Source organism: Mobula hypostoma, unplaced genomic scaffold (assembly GCF_963921235.1).
Source record: "Mobula hypostoma unplaced genomic scaffold, sMobHyp1.1 scaffold_163, whole genome shotgun sequence".
Lineage (NCBI taxonomy): Eukaryota > Metazoa > Chordata > Chondrichthyes > Myliobatiformes > Myliobatidae > Mobula > Mobula hypostoma.
In genome coordinates this window covers 31,981-59,502 of record NW_026948199.1, presented here as the reverse complement: position 1 = coordinate 59,502, position 27,522 = coordinate 31,981, and the positions used below count along the sequence as shown (strand labels likewise).

Genomic DNA, 27,522 nt, shown 5'->3' with positions numbered 1-27,522 from the left:
TTTCTATGTTTCTATTAAAAAAATAGTCTTAATCTAATCTTGAATGGCCAATGTAAGTGCCAAGATTTGATCTTGAGAGAAGAAACAATACTGAACGAGTTTGGAGGCAACATTAGATGCACGTCAACTCTGGCAGGATTTGAAGAACATTATTTCCTATAAGTGAAGCCCAACATCAAGAATAGCAGGGATGCTTCACTCCCAGATGAGCTCAACGCCTTTTATGCCCGTTTTGAAAGAGAGAATATAACTACGGCTGTGAGGATCCCTGTTGTATCCGGTGATCCTGTAATCTCTAGGAGGCCGATGTTAGGCTGTTTTTCAGGAGGGTGAACCCTCACAAGGTAGCAGGCTATAATGAATACCTGGTAAGGCACTGAAAATTTGTGTCAACCAATTGGCTGTATTCAAAGACACTTTCAATCTCTTCATGCTGCAGAGTTCCTACCTGTTTCAAAAGGGCAACAATTATACCAGTGCCTAAGAAGAGTAATGTGAGCTGCCTGAATCACTGTCATCCAGTAGCACTCACATCCACATCGATGAAATGCTTTCAGAGGTTGGTCGTGGCTAGAATCAACTCCTGCCTCAGCAAGGACCTGGACCCACTGCAGTTTGCCTTTCGCCGCAGTAGGTCTACTGCAGACACAATCCCAACGGCTCTTCATGTGGCCTTAGATCACCTGGACAATACAAACACCTATGTCAGGATGCTGTTCATTGACTATAGCTCAGAGTTTAATACCATCATTCCTACAGACCTGATTGAAAAGATACAGAATTAGGGTCTCTGTACCTCCCTCTGCAATTGGATCCCTGACTTCCTAACCGGAAGACCAAAATCTGTGTGGATTGGTAATAACATCCCCTCCTCGCTGACAATCAACACTGTCACACCTCAGGAATGTCTGCTTAACGCATTACTCCCTCTACACCCATGACTGCATGGCTGGACATAGCACAAATGTCATCTATAAATTTGCCGATGATACAACCATTGTTGGCAGAGTCTCAGATGGAGATGAGGGGGCGTACAGGAGTGAGATATACCAGCTAGTTTAGTAGTATTGCAGCAGCAACCTTGCACTCAATGGCAGTAAGACAAAAAGATTGTGGGCTTCAGAAAGGGTAAGATGAGAGAACACAGACCAATCCTCACAGGGGAATCAGAAGTGGAGAGAGTGAGCAATTTCAAGTTCCTGGGTGTCCGTATCTCTGAGGATCTAACCCAGTCCCAACATATTGATGCAGATATAAAGAAGGCAAGACTGCAGCTATATTTCATCAGGAGTTTGAGGAGATTTGCTTTATCAACTACGACACCCATAAGCTTCTACAAATGTACCATGAAGAGCATTCTGACAGGCCGCATTGCTGCCTGATAGTTGGGGGGTGGGGGTGCTACTGCACAGGATCGAAACAAGCTACAGAGAGTTGTAAAATTAAAATTAGTCAGCTTCATCATGGGTACTAGCCTCTGTAGCATCTTCAAGGAACAGTGCCTCAGAAAGATGGCACCCAATATTAAAGACCTCCAGCACCCAGGACATGCCCTCTTCTCATTGTTACCGTCAGGAAGGAGATAAAGAAGCCTGAAGGCACACACTCAGCGATTCAGGAACAGCTTCTTTCCCCTCTGCCATCCAATTCCAAATGGACATTGAACCCATGAACACTACCTCACTTTTTTACTATTTGTGTTTTTGCACTATTTTTAATTTAACTATTTTACACACACGCACGCACGTATATATATAATGTACACTTACTGTAATACATGTACTTTTTCTATAATTATGATGTATTGCATAAACTGCTGCCGCTGAGTGAACAAACTTCACGACACATGCCAGTGATATTAAACCTGATTCTGATGCTGATTGAAGCTTTGTCCTCTTGACTTCAATTTGCCTGTTGCCTTCTACTCAGTGAGGACAAAGACATTCTATAGATGATAAATTTAATCAAGCTTCTGCTTCACAAATTTAATCAAACTGCACATTATTGTCTCAGCCTGTCCTCCTTATTATTCCTCTGTCTACAACATCATTTATCTGGTTGCAATGTTCTGTTGCTATTTCACACCTCTTGCATACCTTGTTTCAGAAGATTTAAAAGAGATGAATAATCAGGTTAACCACCAACTATTTAGTTTTAGTGGGTGTATTAATTAAGTAGCAATTAAGAGTTCATAGAGTTGCTGCAAGTATAGAGGGTGCTGGTAAAACCATGCTAAATGTATTCTGTACATTTCAGCCTCACTTCCTACTCTGAACACCCCAACTCCACCCTCAGTCCCATCCATCCCAAACTCAAATATATTCAGTGAATCTGTCTCCACAACTCTTTTGGGAAGAAAATTCCCAAGATTTTTTGCCTGCTCAAAGAGGAAATTCCTCCCTGTCTCCGTCTTAACCAGAGACCATGGACCCCTAGTTCTGGATTGCCCCCATCTGCCTAAACACCCTGTCAATGTCTGATGAAGGGTCTCAGCCAGAAACATTGACTGATAATTCTGCTGAGCTGCTGAGTTCCTCCAGCATTTTGTGCGTGTTACTGTCAATACTGTCAAGGGCCATCACCCTTCACCCCTGGTCTTGGGATTTTACATCTTTCAGTAAGCTCATCTGAGCTCCAGTGAGTATAGCCTCAGCCTGCTCTACTGTTCCCTTTTTGGCATTAAATCAGTAGTTTCCCAATCTGTTGGAATCTTCCAGAACCTTGGGAATTTTGGAAGATCACAGCCTATGAATCTCCATCTCTGCACCCATTGTCGTGTGCAGGCTGTGAGGTGCTGGGGCATGTCAGCCTTTCATCTGGCTAGTGTTTAGTGCTCATTGATGGTTACAGCTTTTGCCTTTACTACATTTTTCAGTGTCTTTCACTTTAAAGATTTAAGTGCATTGCTTGCCATTTCATTTTCTTAAATGTGTTATGTATTCCACACCTCTACTTATGGTAGGGCAGGAGGAGACCATTCAGCCCACTGAATCAATGCTATCATCCCATTCACTCTCTCCCTATTTCTTGTACCCCTGCAGTTTTTCTCTGCTATCTGTCCAGCTCACTTTTGGTCTATTTGCACACATTTTACAGTGGTCAGGTGCCCACAGAAATTATCACAGAGCAGCAAAACAGGCCTTTTGGCCCAGTCTGTACCAAGCACCAAGAGGACAGTTACACTCATCCTGCACTAATCCTATTTTAATCCTTTATCTTCCCGACAATTTACCCCAGATGCTACTCCTCATTTATACACTCTAGGGACATTTTACAGCAGCAAATTAAACCTATGACCCACTTGTGGGAGGAAACTGGAGCTTGTATAAGCTTTTAATATTTTTTTTTACCTTTTTTATTGTTTTTCTCTTAATTAATTTTTAGTCTTTAAATTTCAATTTTTTTCAAATCTCCTGGATTACCATCCTTCATTTTGCGGCTTGTTAAGTCCCTCAGTTAATCACAGATGTATCATCCTCCTCAGTCTTTATTTCTCAATGGAATGTCTTTTGTTGAGAATTGTGTATTATCTCCTCAAACATATTCTGTCACTTTTTCCATATATCCTCTTTGTCAGCTCTGACAAAGGGTTTATTGCAACTACTGCCTGACCTGTTCCCAGGATTTTAAGTTTTTAACATCTATTATTTTCCCACTGTACTTTCGCCAACTTCTCCTTCGTACCTTTATAATTCTCCTTATTTAAGTGCAATGCTCTGATTTCTGACCTAAATTCTTCAGTTTTAAGCTGTATGTGAAATTCTGTCATGTTACTATCACTGAGGAAGAGATAGTTAATTAATCTTGCCTCATGGCTCGTGACCAGACCTGAAATGGCCTGTGTTCTAGATAGTTTCACCAGGTACTGATGAGAAATGCATTCATTATCAAGGTTACTTTTCCAATTTTGATTTGACTAATCAAAGTGAAGATCAAAATCGCTCCTGACTATTCCTCAGGGCCTTTCTTGCAGCGCCAGCTACGATCTTGGGGCAGCACAGTGGGAAATTTGTAAACTACTGCCTCACAATGCCAAAGACCGGTTTAACCACGTCCCCGGGTGCAATCAGTGTAGAGTTTACCCTCACAACACGCTGGAGGAACTCAGCAGGTTGGGCAGCATCCGTCGAGCAGTCTTTTCCACGGATGCTGCCCGACCTGCTGAGTTCCTCCAGCGTGTTGTGAGTGTTGCTTTGACCCCAGCATCTGCAGATTATTTTGTTTTTAGAGTTTACCCTGCATGCTCCCAGAGATATGCAGATTGACAGGTTAATTGGGGTGAGTTGCGAGAACATAGGGAGAGTAAAAGATGGGTAGTTGATGGTCAGCATGGACTTTGTGGGCCAAATAGCCTGTTTCTGTGCTGTATCTCTACATAATCTCCGCACTTGGTGTTGGGGAACCAAAGATTCCTCCGAGAAAAGTATTCGGGAAGTTCAAAGCCTGCCTCTAAGCAGTGACGGATTCCGTTTCCCTCCCTGGCAAGTGGGAGACATGTAAGTTCATGAAGAGTGTATTAGGAGTGTGAGGTGGAAAGTTAGGTGTTAGGGAGGCTATAGATAGGAATGGGTGAGCAGTAGGGGCAGATAAGGAGAAGTGATGGGTGAGAGAAATAACTGGGAATTAGAGATATCAGGAATGAAGTCTGAGGCAGGTGAGGAAAAGGTAACGAGTGAGAGGGTGGGATAGGAGTGAAATGGGGAAGGAAATGTTGGGATAGGGTCTGAGAAGTAAATGGGAAGGAAGAGAGTGAGAGAATGGCTTGAAATAAGACAGAGTGGGTAAAGGGTTGGCAATGAGAAAGGGCAGAATGTGGAAGGTATGGATCCAGAGAGAGGGATTGGATGGGAGGGTGAGAGAGATTGGGTGACAGGTGTGAGCGAGTGAGTTGGATTAGGAGGGATAGGGAGTGAGGGAGTAATATGTGGAGGGGACTTTAAATGGTGGCATTGGTTGCAGAAGGGAGAGGGCTACTGTAAGTGTGGGAAATTACCCAGAAGTATGGGGGCTGAATCATTCAAATCGGTGACACATGACAGAGAGTCCCTACCTCCACCACACTCTTCATGCAGAGGGTTCTGCCACTTGTTGAATGATGTTATTTTTTTCTCAACTCATTTCTAAACCTTCCTCCAATTAATATAAATCTCTTGCCCCTCTGTTCTCCAAGCTTCTTGCTAATGGAGATCAGTGCTTCTTATTCAGTTTCTTATATCTCTGTTAGTTCTCCCTTTGCAGAAAGAATGAGAAGTAAGTCAAATCACCACAGAATGCAAATCTGACGTAGCAGATTTGGACATTTCTGTAGGGCAGGCAATATCTGTGGAGAGAAAACAGGAGTTTCCTGACATGAGGATCTTTATCAGAAAAGGTGGGAGAAATGGAGGGGTGGAGAAAGCAGAAGGAACTGTATGTTTCAGGGCAGGAGACCATGAGAGACTGAATTGATGTAAGTATCAAAATTAGCTTCATTTTTGTACATTGAAACATACAGTGAAATGTGTCATTGCGACAGATTTGCTAAAAATGGTGGCAGAACAAGAACCTCAGTTGTACATGGTGGGCGTTGAATGTACTCTGATAATAAATTTTACTTTGAACTTTGAACTCAGGATTTTGCTGGCAAGTGTCGTCACACTTCCAGTACCAACGTAGCATGCCCACAACTTAGTAAGCCTAACCATGTGTCTTTGGAAAGTGGGAGGAAACCCACGCGGTTTCAGGGACAATGTACAAAGTGGTGGGAGTCAAACCTCAATCTTATGGCATTGTAAAATGCTGTCTTCATCTCTACACTACCATGCCACAATGGGTTTATTGTGACCACACGCACCAAAATACAGTGATATTTCATTCCATATTTATATACCAAAAAAACGCATAGTATTGCAGTTACGAATGAAATGCAGTACAGGTGGACAAATAAAGTGCAAGGGGCATGATGAGGTAGATTGAGAGATCAAGAATTCACCTGTAGTGCTCAGGGGTGGCAAATCTGTGGCACACGTGCTCTGGGTGGCGCACACAAAAAAAAATTGTTGGCATATGGCATGCAGTGCCGCTCCCAATTCTTTAAACCCCACCCCGAATAAAAAGATACATCATGATTATCTTTACAGCCAAATGAAGCAGCAAATGATTTTTCATGATCTGAGAGCTATGAGGTGTTTTCACAGGAAATATCTCATGCTGGCTTGGTACCAGCTAGGAGGTTGTGAGTACATATGACATTGGATGATATGCTTTGCAGTCCTCGCAGACATGATGTACACAGCAGTGTTTGGACAGTAAACAGTTACAATAACAATACTGTTTAGGAATGATGTTACTTTTTGATTGTCTTTTGAAAAGATTAATACTAATTAATTTTAAACAGGTTTTCCTAAAATGCTTCACTTATTTCAATCTGTTATCTGTTAAGCTTTTAATGATAGTAAAACAATACATGTAAATAAGCAACAGGAGTAATCATTTTTCCTTAAAAAGTCCACAATTGTTACTAATTCATTTATCAATGATAATCTACTCAAAATTACCGCGGCATGTGAGATAATTTTTTATAGAGGATTGTCAATTTGGGCACATACTTTGAAAAAGATTTATCACCCTTGGTAAGAGGTCCATTCATGAGTGGAACAGTCCTTGGGCCTGATGGCACATATTCTCAAATTGTTGTATCTTCTGCCTGTGGGGGGGGGTGCAGAAGGAAGAATGGTCATAGTGGGAGGGGTCATCAATTATGTTGGCTGCTTTCCCAAGGTAGTGGGGAATGTAGATAGCGTCAGTAGCGGTATGAAGGCTTGTTCTTCACAACTGCTCCTCCTAGGGGTAGTGTAGATGAATAAGAACAGAGCGAAGAAAGAAGAAAACAAGACTGGTGAGGAAGCAAAGCAGATGCTGGAACCTGTAATAAAAGAATGTAGGAAATCAGGCATCGGGGCTATTTCATGTGGATAACCTCACTGGCCATTTCTGCACAGGAAAGTGTTGAGGAACTTGGTGAGGGAGTGGGAGGAGGGTGTGGAGAGTTGTTTGAATTACAGGTATTGCAAACTGATCCACTCTTGTTCAGCCCTGCAGCAGTCAGGGGTATGGATTGGTTCCACTGCAATAAGTGCTACCAGAAGCCTGCAAGCACCATCTGCTTCAGCATCTCCAGCTGTCAGCATATCCTCTGCCACAAGTGCATCGGTCGAGGTAAGAATGGTTAAAGGGACTAGCTGCTAGCCTCGGACTGCAGACTTAAACTGTCCAGAACAGGGAGGCAGTGGGCAGTGGGCATCACAGGGAGGAGGGGGAATCACAGTTTTCAGAGTCAAGGAACCAACAGGAATGGAACACCTCTGTTTGAATGTTGCTGTAAAGGTGCATTGGGGAGGATTAATTTCATAATCATAATGGCTGCATTGGGGAAGAGTAATCACAGCAAAAGAGTGGCACTGTAGTATTGGGGAAGAATAATCACAACAGAACAGTGGCATACAGTAATTGGGGAATGTAATCACAAATCTCATCTCTCCAAGGATTGTCCTCACTGATACCGCCGTCCTTGCAGGTACAAATCCTTCTCCAACCTGTTTCCATCCCAAAAGTCTTGAATGTGTTGTCACCTCATGTTACACTGACACAGATTTGCGAATCTGGTAAGTGGACAGAGACCCTGATTGCGAGTTAGCACCTTAACTATTTACAAACAAACAGTGAAGCATTCAACCGAACGCCTAAGTCAAACAAGTACTTATCTAAGCTCCTCTAAATCATAAAACTTCTGCGCTAAACATTCAATAACTCTTCTAACTCAAACAGGTACCTCGTTAAGTTCCCTCAAGCCACACAGCTACAACACTAAGCATACAACAAACAGGTTTTTGACTAATGTGCGCACAGGCCCTCCTTTCTGCAGCACACAATCCCAGTGGTCCTTAGGCCATGATAGCAACCCATTTGAAGGGGAGCCCCTCGCGAAGAGTCAGGGGTTCTTGCATGCACTATTCTTGCAACAAACCAGAAGCCAGTGCCATGGTGTGAAAGAGAGTGGCCACATCCTTTGAATGGGCCAATCAGCAACCAGTGTGGCGGAAGTTAACCCTTCACATTACATCTCAATGAAGCAACCCATGCCTGTGTGCATTAAGATGTAGGTAACATTCAGGCAAGGGCTATTAATTGGCCAGTAATGCTTGTGCCACTAAAGAACTAAAACAATAGCCATTTCACCCATCAACCACGAAACGTTCATCATCTCCATGAACATGAGATTCTGTAGATGCTGGAAATCCAGAGTCACATACAGAAAATGCTGGAAGAACTCAGTAGGTCAGGGAGCATCTGTCCTGGTGATGGGTCTTGGCTGAAACATCAACTTTTTATTCCTTTCCATAGATTCCCTCTGACCTGCTAAATTCCTCCAGCATTTCCTGTGGATTTATCAGCTGCTGGGAATTGTGCCCCTTCCCCATATGTGGGGGAGGGACAGAGCATTTTGGGTCAAAACCCTTAATCCGGACTGTGTTGATTGTCAGCACAGATTTGGCGAGCCAAAGGGCCTGCATCTGATGGATAACTATGAAAGAGTGAATTATATAAAGTTGGAGAATTCATTATTGAGCTGTGTGGGTGTTAATGGTTCCAGAATGACAATGTGGTTTTTCTCTTTCTCTGCCTTACAGATAAATGCAGTGTCTGTGGATTAGCCTGCAAGTACTTGCCGCTATCAGACAAAGTAAGCATCTACAAAGTCAAAACGAAGTATGGCCTTACTTCTTTAGGAAATTGTATCGGGGTAATTTAGAGCAAGTAACATGATGACTGTGCCCTGCCCTTACCTGCCTGGGTTAGCAGGTAGCCCTATGTTTCAGGGAATTGAGGTTGAGGTGGAGCTTTGTACATAAAGTAAAGCTCCAATAAACTGGATATTTGGTCTTGCCTTTGCTGGTTTTCCCAGAATTAATACTCCCAACATAATTTTAATTCAAGTTTTCTTTTAACTTTATATGTTATTTTGTTAAGTAAACAGTCATTTTAAAGGGCGTGGAATTGGAATTCATTTATTATTGTTACATATCCTGAGATACAGTGAAAAGCTTGTCTTTCGTACTTGGAAAAAGGTACGGGATTTCAAAGGCAGCATTGGAAACAAGACCCTGGAGACATACGGAGCTGGCGTGCCTGCGAGTTTCAGAGGCTCTGATGAGATTCAGGGAACTGGGTCTCCGGTGAGATTCAGGGATCCGGGTCTCTGGTGACATTCAGGGATCCGGGTCTCTGGTGAGATTCAGGGAACCGGGTCGCTGGTGAGATTCAGTGAACCGGGGCTCCGTGAGATTCAGGGAACCGGGTCTCTGGTGAGATTCAGGGAACCGGGTCTCTGGTGAGATTCAGGGAACCGGGTCTCTGGTGAGATTCAGGGAACCGGGTCTCTGGTGAGATTCAGGGAACCGGGTCTCTGGTGAGATTCAGGGAACCGGGTCTCTGGTGAGATTCAGGGAACCGGGTCTCTGGTGAGATTCAGGGAACCGGGTCTCTGGTGAGATTCAGGGAAATGGGTCTCTGGTGAGATTCAGGGAACCGGGTCTCTGGTGAGATTCAGGGAAATGGGTCTCTGCTGAGATTCAGGGAACCGGGTCTCTGGTGAGATTCAGGGAAATGGGTCTCTGCTGAGATTCAGGGAACCGGGTCTCTGGTGAGATTCAGGGAAATGGGTCTCTGCTGAGATTCAGGGAACCGGGTCTCTGGTGAGATTGAGGGAACCGGGTCTCTGGTGAGATTCAGGGAACCGGGTCTCTGGTGAGATTCAGGGAACCGGGTCTCTGGTGAGATTCAGTGAACCGGGTCTCTGGTGAGATTGAGGGAACCGGGTCTCTGGTGAGATTCAGGGAACCGGGTCTCTGGTGAGATTCAGGGAACCGGGTCTCTGGTGAGATTCAGGGAACCGGGTCTCTGGTGAGATTCAGGGAACCGGGTCTCTGGTGAGATTCAGGGAACCGGGTCTCTGGTGAGATTCAGGGAACCGGGTCTCTGGTGAGATTCAGGGAACCGGGTCTCTGGTGAGATTCAGGGAACCGGGTCTCTGGTGAGATTCAGGGAAATGGGTCTCTGGTGAGATTCAGGGAACCGGGTCTCTGGTGAGATTCAGGGAAATGGGTCTCTGCTGAGATTCAGGGAACCGGGTCTCTGGTGAGATTCAGGGAAATGGGTCTCTGCTGAGATTCAGGGAACCGGGTCTCTGGTGAGATTCAGGGAAATGGGTCTCTGCTGAGATTCAGGGAACCGGGTCTCTGGTGAGATTGAGGGAACCGGGTCTCTGGTGAGATTCAGGGAACCGGGTCTCTGGTGAGATTCAGGGAACCGGGTCTCTGGTGAGATTCAGGGAACTGGGTCTCTGGTGAGATTCAGGGAACCGGGGGCTCCAGTGAGACTCATAAAACCAGGGCTCTGCTGACACTCAGAGAATCAGGAATATTCGGAGAAGCACTGGGACAGCAAGGAGCCTTGTTGTGTTGGAAGGGAAAATAGTAAACATCACCCGGTGAACCTGACCATGACAGTGGGATTGCAGATGATTAGAATTTTACAAGTAAAAGTGGAGAATGGGATCGTATTCCAGGAGATGAGTTGATCGGAGACCTGGGGATAAATTATCGGAACTTCACAGTGGGAGGCTGCCTCGATGGCAACTGACATTGTGAGATCAGGAATTGTCAAGCACTGGAAATCTGAAATACAAACTGGAAAAAAAGTCTGTAAAGGTCGGGCAGCATCCGTGGGAAGAGGAGCAGAGGTAACTCTTCAGGATGAAGACCTCGTTGGAGTTGACCTGAAGTACAAACTCTCGTAGTCATTCCACGGATGCTGATTGATTGCTGAGGCTTTTCAATGTCCTCTTTTTTGCTGCAAATCCCTTGAGCCTGGAGATGAATTAGATGGGAAAAGTGCAACAGGCTAGCAAGTATGGTGGATGCCATTCCTTACACAGGCAAACCTTCGGGTGGGGTGGGGTTGGAATCCAGTGACCATCCACAGGAGAAAACACCAACTTCTCTGTTCCCCTTCAGATGGCGGCCCATGAACGAATGTACTTCAGGAAACCATCAGACGTCTGTCGGAAATACCTGGAGCACATCGCGCAGGTGAGCGGCCGTCTCCCGCTAGGGTGGCGTCACAAACAGATCTGTGAACTGGAACCTGGCAGGGTATAGCTGCAGCTAACAAGGGTGAGGAATAAGGACCCGATCACTTGCGCCCTTGCACCAGCTGTAACTTTCTGCAAGGTCATACTGACCTTTCTCCCTCAGCACCACCTTCCTGCACTGGCCCCCATCTCCCTCACCTCTCTTCATGTCCAAAAATACACAGATCTTTTGCGTTGATGTCCTCCGTGATGGAACCCCATAGCCTCCAAGTGAGTGCCTTCAAGAGATTCTCCCCGCCCTCCTGGGGGATGAAATTCCCCGACTCTGCCCTGAACAGTTGATCCCTTTCTAAGACAGAATCAGATATAATATGGCAGGTATATGTCATGAAATTTGTTAACTTTAACCCCCTCTCCAATCTGGATGCCCCAGTCAGGTGAAACATCTCTGTGTCCACATTGTTGAACCCAAGAGGAACTTGTACATTTCACTTGGATCTCCTGAACTCTGGCGTACAGGCTCAGTCTGCTTACTCTCTCCTGATGGGACAGTTCATCCCCGGTCCCCCATATCATGAACTGAACTAGCGAGCCTGCACTGCGGTCCAAACCGCTACACAATATTTCAAGTGCTATGTCACCAGGACACTGTATAGTTATAGAAAGACAACTCTACTATAACACCAACACGAGATTCTGCACATGCTGGAAATCCAGAGCAACATACACAAAATACTGGAGGAACTCAGCAGGTCAGGCAGCATCAATGGAGAGAAATCAACAGTTGACAAACCTCTTGAAACTACGACTGTTTATACCCCTTTATAGATGCTGCCCGACTTGCTGAGTTCCTCCAGCATTTTGTATGTGTGGTTTTACTCTTACACTCCCTGTGTTGCAAATTTTCTCTTCCTTGGGTTGGAGACCAGACCTGTACACAATATTCCGGGGGGAGTCTCGCCAGGGCCTTGGTTTGTTGAGGCAAGGAATCTGGGAACTTCCCGTCACTCCAAACACCTGGATTTGTTCAGACAGAGATGGATGATGCAGAAGGAGTGAAGGAATTAAACTACGAGAGTTGTGGTATATTTAAACAGATTGCTGACAGAATTAACTCAGACCGTACCCCCTTAATATGTGATGGAAATCCAATTTAAAGTAATCCTTGGGAGTAGGTGTACTATTCAGAGGAAGTTTCTGTTTATTAGTATTTCTACACCTGATGCATTAGGTGACTAATCCCTGGATTTATAGTGCCTGGTTTGTGGGACTGGGGTCAGTGAACGACCCTGCGTTTATGGTACCTGGGCTCTGGGACAGTGGGGTCAGTGAACATCCCTGGTTTAAACTGTTTGATCTCTGGGACAGTGGGGTCAGTGAAAAGCCCTGGTTTAAACTGTTTGATCTGGTATAAACTATTTGATGTCTGGGACTGGGGTCAGAGAACAGCCCTGATTTAAACTGTTTGATCTCTGGGACAGTGGGGTCAGTGAACAACCCTGGTATAGTCATAGTCATACTTTATTGATCCCGGGGGAAATTGGTTTTCGTTACAGTTGCACCATAAATAATAAATAGTAATAGAACCATAAATAGTTAAACAGTAATATGTAAATTATGCCAGTAAATTATGAAATAAGTCCAGGACCAGCCTATTGGCTCAGGGTGCCTGACCCTCCAAGGGAGGAGTTGTAAAGTTTGATGGCCACAGGCAGGAATGACTTCCTATGACGCTCTGTGCTGCATCTTGGTGGAATGAGTCTCTGGCTGAATGTACTCCTGTGCCCACCCAGTACATTATGTAGTGGATGGGAGACATTGTCCAAGATGGCATGCAACTTAGACAGCATCCTCTTTTCAGACACCACCGTCAGAGAGTCCAGTTCCATCCCCACAACATCACTGGCGTTACGAATGAGTTTGTTGATTCTGTTGGTGTCTGCTACCCTCAGCCTGCTGCCCCAGCACACAATAGCAAACATGATAGCACTGGCCACCACAGACTCGGAGAACATCCTCAGCATCGTCCGGCAGAAGTTAAAGGACCTCAGTCTCCTCAGGAAATAGAGACGGCTGTGACCCTTCTTGTAGACAGCCTCAGTGTTCTTTGACCAGTCCAGTTTATTGTCAGTTCGTATCCCCAGGTATTTGTAATCCTCCACCATGTCCACACTGAACTGTATAAACTGTTTCATCTCTGGGACAGTGGGGTCAGTGAAAAGCCCTGGTTTAAACTGTTTGATCTCTGGGACTGGGGTCAGTGAACAGCCCTGGGTTTCTGGTACCTACTCCTCTATCTTGCTGCTCCTTCCCAGGTGACCAAATTCCAGCGGAAGCAGACTGAGATACTCCTTGCCTTCTACAAGCACAAGCTTTCTAGAATGGAGTTGGCTCTGCAGGAGGCCCAGAGCAAAATCCGAATGCAGGAGAAGTGAGTGTTTCTGTCAACATCAACCAGGGTTTGCTCTTAGTTGTGCTTTATTGTTGGCATTGGGCATTCCTGCCTAGCCACCTCGTCACTATTCATTATTCCTGCCAGGATCACTATTCCTCCTGGATTCATTCCTGTGAATCATTTTTCCCAGTGGATTCTTAGCATCCTGACTCAACATTCTGACCAACATCACTCTCCCTGGGATTTAACATCACCTATTTATTAATTATTGCTCTGATGTGGATTTCCATACAGTCATTATTACTGTGATTTAATACTTCTTGTTGGTTGTGTGGACCCTGACCCTCAGCCCCGGAGACGGATGAAGCTCCCAATCTGATGGGGCAGGAATCTCAGGGTGCAAGGCAGTGGAGGTATGTCAGTTAGTGCCAGGGTGGCTGGCGTCAGCTTTTATCCAGTGCAGCACTGGAGGCTGTGCAGCTGCCTAATACATGCTGGCCAGTCAGGGCAGAAGTGTCATTCTGACCTGCTACAGTGCAGCAGGTTATACCTCCCTCCCCGTCGGGAAAGCTAAAGTTTAACCTGTTCATCACTGCCCTCGTTCTGCAGTAGTATCACCTGTTCAGCCTATTCTTGTTGAGATTTTACCAGAATTGCAGAAAGAGGTCACGTACTTCAGTCCTCTTTTTAGTTAAGGTTAAAATGCCCAACTGTCTGTAAAATCAACATTAAACTGCAGTGATGCAACAGCTAAGTCAGGGATTTTCACGCAGGGGTGCGTGGACTCAATCTAACTAGACGATTAAACCACAGCAGTACGATATTTGTCTGGAATATTAAAAACACTGTAATGTTGTACATAACTGGAACATTAACCCGCAGGGAATCAGAAGCACTGAAGAACCAGGTTAGCGACATGAAGAAGATGTTAGCCCTCAACAAGGTGAGTCCTCACCTGTGCCAGAACCTAGACCAGAGGGATTAAGGGACAGAATGCTCTCCTTCTGGGCAGTTGTTTCCTGGGTACATCTCCTCCAGCATTTCCTTCACTCGTACCCTGAATCTTCTGTCTTCTGCTTATATGACCTCGCCATCCCTTGTACCCTTATAAAATTTCACGCACCATCCTGCCCAGACCCTTACCCTCACACCATTGTAGCCCACCTCCTAGCCCTTTTAAAGGCTATGAGAGTTCTCACTCTGAAACCTACTGAACCCCACCTCCAGACCCTTTACAGTCAGAGTGAAACCTACTGAACCCCACCTCCCATACCCTTTACAGTCAGTGTGAAACCTACTGAACCCCACCTCCCAGACCCTTTACAGTCAGTGTGAAACCTACTGAACCCCACCTCCCAGACCCTTTACAGTCAGTGTGAAACCTACTGAACCCCACCTTCCAGACCCTTTACAGTCAGTGTGAAACCTACTGAACCCCACCTCCCAGACCCTTTACAGTCAGTGTGAACTAACCTACTGAACCCCACCTCCCAGACCCTTTACAGTCAGTGTGAAACCTACTGAACCCCACCTCCCAGACCCTTTACAGTCAGTGTGAAACCTACTGAACCCCACCTCCCAGACCCTTTACAGTCAGTGTGAAACCTACTGAACCCCACCTCCCGACCCTTTACAGTCGTGTGAAACCTACTGACCCCACCTCCCAGACCCTTTACAGTCAGTGTGAAACCTACTGAACCCCACCTCCCAGACCCTTTACAGTCAGTGTGAAACCTACTGAACCCCACCTCCCAGACCCTTTACAGTCAGTGTGAGTCGTCACTCTAAACCCTACTGAACCCCGCCTCCCAGACCCTTTACAGTCAGTGTGAATCCTACTGAACCCCACCTCCCAGACCCTTTACAGTCAGTGTGAAACCTACTGAACCCCACCTCCCAGACCCTTTACAGTCAGTGTGAAACCTACTGAACCCCACCTCCCAGACCTTTACAGTCAGTGTGAAACCTACTGAACCCCACCTCCCAGACCCTTTACAGTCAGTGTGAAACCTACTGAACCCCACCTCCCAGACCCTTTACAGTCAGTGTGAAACCTACTGAACCCCACCTCCCAGACCCTTTACAGTCAGTGTGAAACCTACTGAACCCCACCTCCCAGACCCTTTACAGTCAGTGTGAAACCTACTGAACCCCACCTCCCAGACCCTTTACAGTCAGTGTGAAACCTACTGAACCCCACCTCCCAGACCTTTACAGTCAGTGTGAAACCTACTGAACCCCACCTCCCAGACCCTTTACAGTCAGTGTGAAACCTACTGAACCCCACCTCCCAGACCCTTTACAGTCAGTGTGAAACCTACTGAACCCCACCTCCCAGACCCTTTACAGTCAGTGTGAAACCTACTGACCCTGAACCCCCACCTCCCAGACCCTTTACAGTCAGTGTGAAACCTACTGAACCCCACCTCCCAGACCCTTTACAGTCAGTGTGAAACCTACTGAACCCCACCTCCCAGACCCTTTACAGTTCAGTGTGAAACCTACTGAACCCCACCTCCCAGACCTTTACAGTCAGTGTGAAACCTACTGAACCCCACCTCCCAGACCCTTTACAGTCAGTGAAACCTACTGAACCCCACCTCCCAGACCCTTTACAATCAGTGTGAGTCGTCACTTTGAAACCTACTGAACCCCACCTCCCAGACCCTTTACAGTCAGTGAAACCTACTGAACCCCACCTCCCAGACCCTTTACAGTCAGTGTGAAACCTACTGAACCCCACTCCCAGACCCTTTACAGTCAGTGTGAAACCTACTGAACCCCACCTCCCAGACCCTTTACAGTCAGTGTGAAACCTACTGAACCCCACCTCCCAGACCCTTTACAGTCAGTGTGAAACCTACTCTGAAACCTACTGAACCCCACCTCCCAGACCCTTTACAGTCAGTGTGAAACCTACTGAACCCCACCTCCCAGACCCTTTACAGTCAGTGTGAAACCTACTGAACCCCACCTCCCAGACCCTTTACAGTCAGTGTGAAACCTACTGAACCCCACCTCCCAGACCCTTTACAGTCAGTGTGAGTCTCACTCGAAACCTACTGAACCCCACCTCCCAGACCCTTTACAGTCAGTGTGAAACCTACTGAACCCCACCTCCCAGACCCTTTACAGTCAGTGTGAAACCTACTGAACCCCACCTCCCAGACCCTTTACAGTCAGTGTGAAACCTACTGAACCCCACCTCCCAGACCCTTTACAGTCAGTGTGAAACCTACTGAACCCCACCTCCCAGACCCTTTACAGTCAGTGTGAAACCTACTGAACCCCACCTCCCAGACCCTTTACAGTCAGTGTGAAACCTACTGAACCCCACCTCCCAGACCCTTTACAGTCAGTGTGAAACCTACTGAACCCCACCTCCCAGACCCTTTACAGTCAGTGTGAAACCTACTGAACCCCACCTCCCAGACCCTTTACAGTCAGTGTGAAACCTACTGAACCCCACCTCCCAGACCCTTTACAGTCAGTGTGAAACCTACTGAACCCCACCTCCCAGACCCTTTACAGTCAGTGTGAAACCTACTGAACCCCACCTCCCAGACCCTTTACAGTCAGTGTGAAACCTACTGAACCCCACCTCCCAGACCCTTTACAGTCAGTGTGAAACCTACTGAACCCCACCTCCCAGACCCTTTACAGTCAGTGTGAAACCTACTGAACCCCACCTCCCAGACCCTTTACAGTCAGTGTGAAACCTACTGAACCCCACCTCCCAGACCCTTTACAGTCAGTGTGAGTCCTCACTCTGAAACCTACTGAACCCCACCTCCCAGACCCTTTACAGTCAGTGTGAAACCTACTGAACCCCACCTCCCAGACCCTTTACAGTCAGTGTGAAACCTACTGAACCCCACCTCCCAGACCCTTTACAGTCAGTGTGAAACCTACTGAACCCCACCTCCCAGACCCTTTACAGTCAGTGTGAAACCTACTGAACCCCACCTCCCAGACCCTTTACAGTCAGTGTGAAACCTACTGAACCCCACCTCCCAGACCCTTTACAGTCAGTGTGAAACCTACTGAACCCCACCTCCCAGACCCTTTACAGTCAGTGTGAAACCTACTGAACCCCACCTCCCAGACCCTTTACAGTCAGTGTGAAACCTACTGAACCCCACCTCCCAGACCCTTTACAGTCAGTGTGAAACCTACTGAACCCCACCTCCCAGACCCTTTACAGTCAGTGTGAAACCTACTGAACCCCACCTCCCAGACCCTTTACAGTCAGTGTGAAACCTACTGAACCCCACCTCCCAGACCCTTTACAGTCAGTGTGAAACCTACTGAACCCCACCTCCCAGACCCTTTACAGTCAGTGTGAAACCTACTGAACCCCACCTCCCAGACCTTTACAGTCAGTGTGAAACCTACTGAACCCCACCTCCCAGACCCTTTACAGTCAGTGTGAAACCTACTGAACCCCACCTCCCAGACCCTTTACATTCAGTGTGAAACCTACTGAACCCCACCTCCCAGACCCTTTACAGTCAGTGTGAAACCTACTGAACCCCACCTCCCAGACCCTTTACAGTCAGTGTGAAACCTACTGAACCCCACCTCCCAGACCCTTTACAGTCAGTGTGAAACCTACTGAACCCCACCTCCCAGACCCTTTACAGTCAGTGTGAAACCTACTGAACCCCACCTCCCAGACCCTTTACAGTCAGTGTGAAACCTACTGAACCCCACCTCCCAGACCCTTTACAGTCAGTGTGAAACCTACTGAACCCCACCTCCCAGACCCTTTACAGTCAGTGTGAAACCTACTGAACCCCACCTCCCAGACCCTTTACAGTCAGTGTGAGTCCTCACTCTGAAACCTACTGAACCCCACCTCCCAGACCCTTTACAGTCAGTGTGAAACCTACTGAACCCCACCTCCCAGACCCTTTACAGTCAGTGTGAAACCTACTGAACCCCACCTCCCAGACCCTTTACAGTCAGTGTGAAACCTACTGAACCCCACCTCCCAGACCCTTTACAGTCAGTGTGAAACCTACTGAACCCCACCTCCCAGACCCTTTACAGTCAGTGTGAAACCTACTGAACCCCACCTCCCAACCCTTACAGTCAGTGTGAAACCTACTGAACCCCACCTCCCAGACCCTTTACAGTCAGTGTGAAACCTACTGAACCCCACCTCCCAGACCCTTTACAGTCAGTGTGAAACCTACTGAACCCCACCTCCCAGACCCTTTACAGTCAGTGTGAAACCTACTGAACCCCACCTCCCAGACCCTTTACAGTCAGTGTGAAACCTACTGAACCCCACCTCCCAGACCCTTTACAGTCAGTGTGAAACCTACTGAACCCCACCTCCCAGACCCTTTACAGTCAGTGTGAAAAACCTACTGAACCCCACCTCCCAGACCCTTTACAGTCAGTGTGAAACCTACTGAACCCCACCTCCCAGACCCTTTACAGTCAGTGTGAAACCTACTGAACCCCACCTCCCAGACCCTTTACAGTCAGTGTGAAACCTACTGAACCCCACCTCCCAGACCCTTTACAGTCAGTGTGAAACCTACTGAACCCCACCTCCCAGACCCTTTACAGTCAGTGTGAAACCTACTGAACCCCACCTCCCAGACCCTTTACAGTCAGTGTGAAACCTACTGAACCCCACCTCCCAGACCCTTTACAGTCAGTGTGAAACCTACTGAACCCCACCTCCCAGACCCTTTACAGTCAGTGTGAAACCTACTGAACCCCACCTCCCAGACCCTTTACAGTCAGTGTGAGTCCTCACTCTGAAACCTACTGAACCCCACCTCCCAGACCCTTTACATCAGTGTGAAACCTACTGAACCCCACCTCCCAGACCCTTTACAGTCAGTGTGAAACCTACTGAACCCCACCTCCCAGACCCTTTACAGTCAGTGTGAAACCTACTGAACCCCACCTCCCAGACCCTTTACAGTCAGTGTGAAACCTACTGAACCCCACCTCCCAGACCCTTTACAGTCAGTGTGAAACCTACTGAACCCCACCTCCCCTTTAGACCCTTACAGTCAGTGTGAAACCTACTGAACCCCACCTCCCAGACCCTTTACAGTCAGTGTGAAACCTACTGAACCCCACCTCCCAGACCCTTTACAGTCAGTGTGAAACCTACTGAACCCCACCTCCCAGACCCTTTACAGTCAGTGTGAACCTACTGAACCCCACCTCGAACACCCTACTGAACCCCACCTCCCAGACCCTTTACAGTCAGTGTGAAACCTACTGAACCCCACCTCCCAGACCCTTTACAGTCAGTGTGAAACCTACTGAACCCCACCTCCCAGACCCTTTACAGTCAGTGTGAAACCTACTGAACCCCACCTCCCAGACCCTTTACAGTCAGTGTGAAACCTACTGAACCCCACCTCCCAGACCCTTTACAGTCAGTGTGAAACCTACTGAACCCCACCTCCCAGACCCTTTACAGTCAGTGTGAAACCTACTGAACCCCACCTCCCAGACCCTTTACAGTCAGTGTGAAACCTACTGAACCCCACCTCCCAGACCCTTTACAGTCAGTGTGAAACCTACTGAACCCCACCTCCCAGACCCTTTACAGTCAGTGTGAAACCTACTGAACCCCACCTCCCAGACCCTTTACAGTCAGTGTGAAACCTACTGAACCCCACCTCCCAGACCCTTTACAGTCAGTGTGAAACCTACTGAACCCCACCTCCCAGACCCTTTACAGTCAGTGTGAAACCTACTGAACCCCACCTCCCAGACCTTTACAGTCAGTGTGAAACCTACTGAACCCCACCTCCCAGACCCTTTACAGTCAGTGTGAAAAACCTACTGAACCCCACCTCCCAGACCCTTTACAGTCAGTGTGAAACCTACTGAACCCCACCTCCCAGACCCTTTACAGTCAGTGTGAAACCTACTGAACCCCACCTCCCAGACCCTTTACAGTCAGTGTGAAACCTACTGAACCCCACCTCCCAGACCCTTTACAGTCAGTGTGAAACCTACTGAACCCCACCTCCCAGACCCTTTACAGTCAGTGTGAGTCCTCACTTGAAACCTACTGAACCCCACCTCCCAGACCCTTTACAGTCAGTGTGAAACCTACTGAACCCCACCTCCCAGACCCTTTACAGTCAGTGTGAAACCTACTGAACCCCACCTCCCAGACCCTTTACAGTCAGTGTGAAACCTACTGAACCCCACCTCCCAGACCCTTTACAGTCAGTGTGAGTCATCACTCTGAAACCTACTGAACCCCACCTCCCAGACCCTTTACAGTCAGTGTGAAACCTACTGAACCCCACCTCCCAGACCCTTTACAGTCAGTGTGAAACCTACTGAACCCCACCTCCCAGACCCTTTACAGTCAGTGTGAAACCTACTGAACCCCACCTCCCAGACCCTTTACAGTCTGTGTGAAACCTACTGAACCCCACCTCCCAGACCCTTTACATTCAGTGTGAAACCTACTGAACCCCACCTCCCAGACCCTTTACAGTCAGTGTGAAACCTACTGAACCCCACCTCCCAGACCCTTTACAGTCAGTGTGAAACCTACTGAACCCCACCTCCCAGACCCTTTACAGTCAGTGTGAAACCTACTGAACCCCACCTCCCAGACCCTTTACAGTCAGTGTGAAACCTACTGAACCCCACCTCCCAGACCCTTTACAGTCAGTGTGAAACCTACTGAACCCCAGCTCCCAGACCCTTTACACTCAGTGTGAGTCGTCACTCTGAAACCTACTGAACCCCACCTCCCAGACCCTTTACAGTCAGTGTGAAACCTACTGAACCCCACCTCCCAGACCCTTTACAGTCAGTGTGAAACCTACTGAACCCCACCTCCCAGACCCTTTACAGTCAGTGTGAAACCTACTGAACCCCACCTCCCAGACCCTTTACAGTCAGTGTGAAACCTACTGAACCCCACCTCCCAGACCCTTTACAGTCAGTGTGAAACCTACTGAACCCCACCTCCCAGACCCTTTACAGTCAGTGTGAAACCTACTGAACCCCACCTCCCAGACCCTTTACAGTCAGTGTGAGTCGTCACTCTGAAACCTACTGAACCCCACCTCCCAGACCCTTTACAGTCAGTGTGAAACCTACTGAACCCCACCTCCCAGACCCTTTACAGTCAGTGTGAAACCTACTGAACCCCACCTCCCAGACCCTTTACAGTCAGTGTGAAACCTACTGAACCCCACCTCCCAGACCCTTTACAGTCAGTGTGACCTCACTGAAACCTACTGAACCCCACCTCCCAGACCCTTTACAGTCAGTGTGAAACCTACTGAACCCCACCTCCCAGACCCTTTACAGTCAGTGTGAAACCTACTGAACCCCACCTCCCAGACCCTTTACAGTCAGTGTGAAACCTACTGAACCCCACCTCCCAGACCCTTTACAGTCAGTGTGAGTCCTCACTCTGAAACCTACTGAACCCCACCTCCCAGACCCTTTACAGTCAGTGTGAAACCTACTGAACCCCACCTCCCAGACCCTTTACAGTCAGTGTGAAACCTACTGAACCCCACCTCCCAGACCCTTTACAGTCAGTGTGAAACCTACTGAACCCCACCTCCCAGACCCTTTACAGTCAGTGTGAAACCTACTGAACCCCACCTCCCAGACCCTTTACAGTCAGTGTGAAACCTACTGAACCCCACCTCCCAGACCCTTTACAGTCAGTGTGAGTCCTCACTGTGAAACCTACTGAACCCCACCTCCCAGACCCTTTACAGTCAGTGTGAAACCTACTGAACCCCACCTCCCAGACCCTTTACAGTCAGTGTGAAACCTACTGAACCCCACCTCCCAGACGCTTTACAGTCAGTGTGAAACCTACTGAACCCCACCTCCCAGACCCTTTACAGTCAGTGTGAAACCTACTGAACCCCACCTCCCAGACCCTTTACAGTCAGTGTGAAACCTACTGAACCCCACCTCCCAGACCCTTTACAGTCAGTGTGAGTCCTCACTCTGAAACCTACTGAACCCCACCTCCCAGACCCTTTACAGTCAGTGTGAAACCTACTGAACCCCACCTCCCAGACCCTTTACAGTCAGTGTGAAACCTACTGAACCCCACCTCCCAGACCCTTTACAGTCAGTGTGAAACCTACTGAACCCCACCTCCCAGACCCTTTACAGTCAGTGTGAAACCTACTGAACCCCACCTCCCAGACCCTTTACAGTCAGTGTGAAACCTACTGAACCCCACCTCCCAGACCCTTTACAGTCAGTGTGAAACCTACTGAACCCACCTCCCAGACCCTTTACAGTAGTGTGAAACCTACTGAACCCCACCTCCCAGACCCTTTACAGTCAGTGTGAAACCTACTGAACCCCACCTCCCAGACCCTTTACAGTCAGTGTGAGTCTCACCTGAACCTGAACCCCACCTCCCAGACCCTTTACAGTCAGTGTGAAACCTACTGAACCCCACCTCCCAGACCCTTTACAGTCAGTGTGAAACCTACTGAACCCCACCTCCCAGACCCTTTACAGTCAGTGTGAAACCTACTGAACCCCACCTCCCAGACCCTTTACAGTCAGTGTGAAACCTACTGAACCCCACCTCCCAGACCCTTTACAGTCAGTGTGAAACCTACTGAACCCCACCTCCCAGACCCTTTACAGTCAGTGTGAAACCTACTGAACCCCACCTCCCAGACCCTTTACAGTCAGTGTGAAACCTACTGAACCCCACCTCCCAGACCCTTTACAGTCAGTGTGAAACCTACTGAACCCCACCTCCCGAACACCTACTGAACCCCACCTCCCAGACCCTTTACAGTCAGTGTGAAACCTACTGAACCCCACCTCCCAGACCCTTTACAGTCAGTGTGAAACCTACTGAACCCCACCTCCCAGACCCTTTACAGTCAGTGTGAAACCTACTGAACCCCACCTCCCAGACCCTTTACAGTCAGTGTGAAACCTACTGAACCCCACCTCCCAGACCCTTTACAGTCAGTGTGAAACCTGACTGAACCCCACCTTCCAGACCCTTTACAGTCAGTGTGAAACCTACTGAACCCCACCTCCCAGACCCTTTACAGTCAGTGTGAGTCCTCACTCTGAAACCTACTGAACCCCACCTCCCAGACCCTTTACAGTCAGTGTGAAACCTACTGAACCCCACCTCCCAGACCCTTTACAGTCAGTGTGAAACCTACTGAACCCCACCTCCCAGACCCTTTACAGTCAGTGTGAAACCTACTGAACCCCACCTCCCAGACCCTTTACAGTCAGTGTGAAACCTACTGAACCCCACCTCCCAGACCCTTTACAGTCAGTGTGAAACCTACTGAACCCCACCTCCCAGACCCTTTACAATCAGTGTGAGTCGTCACTTTGAAACCTACTGAACCCCACCTCCCAGACCCTTTACAGTCAGTGAAACCTACTGAACCCCACCTCCCAGACCCTTTACAGTCAGTGTGAAACCTACTGAACCCCACCTCCCAGACCCTTTACAGTCAGTGTGAAACCTACTGAACCCCACCTCCCAGACCCTTTACAGTCAGTGTGAGTCCTCACTTGAAACCTACTGAACCCCACCTCCCAGACCCTTTACAGTCAGTGTGAAACCTACTGAACCCCACCTCCCAGACCCTTTACAGTCAGTGTGAAACCTACTGAACCCCACCTCCCAGACCCTTTACAGTCAGTGTGAAACCTACTGAACCCCACCTCCCAGACCCTTTACAGTCAGTGTGAGTCCTCACTGTGAAACCTACTGAACCCCACCTCCCAGACCCTTTACAGTCAGTGTGAAACCTACTGAACCCCACCTCCCAGACCCTTTACAGTCAGTGTGAAACCTACTGAACCCACCTCCGACCCTTTACATCAGTGTAAACCTACTGAACCCCACCTCCCAGACCCTTTACAGTCAGTGTGATCATCACTCTGAAACCTACTGAACCCCACCTCCCAGACCCTTTACAGTCAGTGTGAAACCTACTGAACCCCACCTCCCAGACCCTTTACAGTCAGTGTGAAACCTACTGAACCCCACCTCCCAGACCCTTTACAGTCAGTGTGAAACCTACTAACCCCCCTCCGTTCAAACCTACTGAACCCCACCTCCCAGACCCTTTACAGTCAGTGTGAAACCTACTGAACCCCACCTCCCAGACCCTTTACAGTCAGTGTGAAACCTACTGAACCCCACCTCCCAGACCCTTTACAGTCAGTGTGAAACCTACTGAACCCCACCTCCCAGACCCTTTACAGTCAGTGTGAAACCTACTGAACCCCACCTCCCAGACCCTTTACAGTCAGTGTGAAACCTACTGAACCCCACCTCCCAGACCCTTTACAGTCAGTGTGAAACCTACTGAAACCCCACCTCCCAGACCCTTTACAGTCAGTGTGAGTCCTCACTCTGAAACCTACTGAACCCCACCTCCCAGACCCTTTACAGTCAGTGTGAAACCTACTGAACCCCACCTCCCAGACCCTTTACAGTCAGTGTGAAACCTACTGAACCCCACCTCCCAGACCCTTTACAGTCAGTGTGAGTCTCAACCTACTGAACCCCACCTCCCAGACCCTTTACAGTCAGTGTGAAACCTACTGAACCCCACCTCCCAGACCCTTTACAGTCAGTGTGAAACCTACTGAACCCCACCTCCCAGACCCTTTACAGTCAGTGTGAGTCTCACCCTAAACTGAACCCCACCTCCCAGACCCTTTACAGTCAGTGTGAAACCTACTGAACCCCACCTCCCAGACCCTTTACAGTCAGTGTGAAACCTACTGAACCCCACCTCCCAGACCCTTTACAGTCAGTGTGAAACCTACTGAACCCCACCTCCCAGACCCTTTACAGTCAGTGTGAAACCTACTGAACCCCACCTCCCAGACCCTTTACAGTCAGTTGCCTACTGTGACCCTTTACAGTCAAAACCTACTGAACCCCACCTCCCAGACCCTTTACAGTCAGTGTGAAACCTACTGAACCCCACCTCCCAGACCCTTTACAGTCAGTGTGAAAACCCCACCTCCCAGACCCTTTACATCAGTGTGAAACCTACTGAACCCCACCTCCCAGACCCTTTACAGTCAGTGTGAAACCTACTGAACCCCACCTCCCAGACCCTTTACAGTCAGTGTGAAACCTACTGAACCCCACCTCCCAGACCCTTTACAGTCAGTGTGAAACCTACTGACCCACCTCCCAGACCCTTTACAGTCAGTGTGAAACCTACTGAACCCCACCTCCCAGACCCTTTACAGTCAGTGTGAAACCTACTGAACCCCACCTCCCAGACCCTTTACAGTCAGTGTGAAACCTACTGAACCCCACCTCCCAGACCCTTTACAGTCAGTGTGAAACCTACTGAACCCCACCTCCCAGACCCTTTACAGTCAGTGTGAAACCTACTGAACCCCACCTCCCAGACCCTTTACAGTCAGTGTGAAACCTACTGAACCCCACCTCCCAGACCCTTTACAGTCAGTGTGAAACCTACTGAACCCCACCTCCCAGACCCTTTACAGTCAGTGTGAAACCTACTGAACCCCACCTCCCAGACCCTTTACAGTCAGTGTGAGTCTCACTCTGAAACCTACTGAACCCCACCTCCCAGACCCTTTACAGTCAGTGTGAAACCTACTGAACCCCACCTCCCAGACCCTTTACAGTCAGTGTGAAACCTACTGAACCCCACCTCCCAGACCCTTTACAGTCAGTGTGAAACCTACTGAACCCCACCTCCCAGACCCTTTACAGTCAGTGTGAAACCTACTGAACCCCACCTCCCAGACCCTTTACAGTCAGTGTGAAACCTACTGAACCCCACCTCCCAGACCCTTTACAGTCAGTGTGAAACCTACTGAACCCCACCTCCCAGACCCTTTACAGTCAGTGTGAAACCTACTGAACCCCACCTCCCAGACCCTTTACAGTCAGTGTGAAACCTACTGAACCCCACCTCCCAGACCCTTTACAGTCAGTGTGAAACCTACTGAACCCCACCTCCCAGACCCTTTACAGTCAGTGTGAAACCTACTGAACCCCACCTCCCAGACCCTTTACAGTCAGTGTGAAACCTACTGAACCCCACCTCCCAGACCCTTTACAGTCAAAAACCTACTGAACCCCACCTCCCAGACCCTTTACAGTCAGTGTGAAACCTACTGAACCCCACCTCCCAGACCCTTTACAGTCAGTGTGAAACCTACTGAACCCCACCTCCCAGACCCTTTACAGTCAGTGTGAAACCTACTGAACCCCACCTCCCAGACCCTTTACAGTCAGTGTGAAACCTACTGAACCCCACCTCCCAGACCCTTTACAGTCAGTGTGAAACCTACTGAACCCCACCTCCCAGACCCTTTACAGTCAGTGTGAAACCTACTGAACCCCACCTCCCAGACCCTTTACAGTCAGTGTGAAACCTACTGAACCCCACCTCCCAGACCCTTTACAGTCAGTGTGAAACCTACTGAACCCCACCTCCCAGACCCTTTACAGTCAGTGTGAAACCTACTGAACCCCACCTCCCAGACCCTTTACAGTCAGTGTGAAACCTACTGAACCCCACCTCCCAGACCCTTTACAGTCAGTGTGAAACCTACTGAACCCCACTCCCAGACTTTACAGTCAGTGTGAAACCTACTGACCCCACCTCCCAGACCCTTTACAGTCAGTGTGAAACCTACTGAACCCCACCTCCCAGACCCTTTACAGTCAGTGTGAGTCCTCACTCTGAAACCTACTGAACCCCACCTCCCAGACCCTTTACAGTCAGTGTGAAAGCTACTGAACCCCACCTCCCAGACCCTTTACAGTCAGTGTGAAACCTACTGAACCCCACCTCCCAGACCCTTTACAGTCAGTGTGAAACCTACTGAACCCCACCTCCCAGACCCTTTACAGTCAGTGTGAAACCTACTGAACCCCACCTCCCAGACCCTTTACATTCAGTGTGAAACCTACTGAACCCCACCTCCCAGACCCTTTACAGTCAGTGTGATCCTCACT

At 48.4% G+C, this 27,522-nt stretch overlaps 1 protein-coding gene across 1 annotated transcript in view; it reads left to right on the top strand.

Moving 5' to 3' along the window:
* The window catches only part of LOC134341789 (RING finger protein 212B-like), a gene marked incomplete at its 3' end in the record, with an annotated part of 48,157 nt that extends 33,688 nt beyond the window's left edge, over nt 1–14,469 (top strand). The window contains exons 2-6 of the mRNA XM_063039711.1: nt 7,073–7,197; nt 8,670–8,722; nt 11,055–11,129; nt 13,447–13,562; nt 14,409–14,469. Coding sequence (XP_062895781.1) covers nt 7,092–7,197; nt 8,670–8,722; nt 11,055–11,129; nt 13,447–13,562; nt 14,409–14,469 — 411 coding nt within the window. The remainder of the gene's footprint in view (nt 1–7,072; nt 7,198–8,669; nt 8,723–11,054; nt 11,130–13,446; nt 13,563–14,408) is intronic.
* Nucleotides 14,470–27,522: the final 13,053 nt, after the last annotated feature.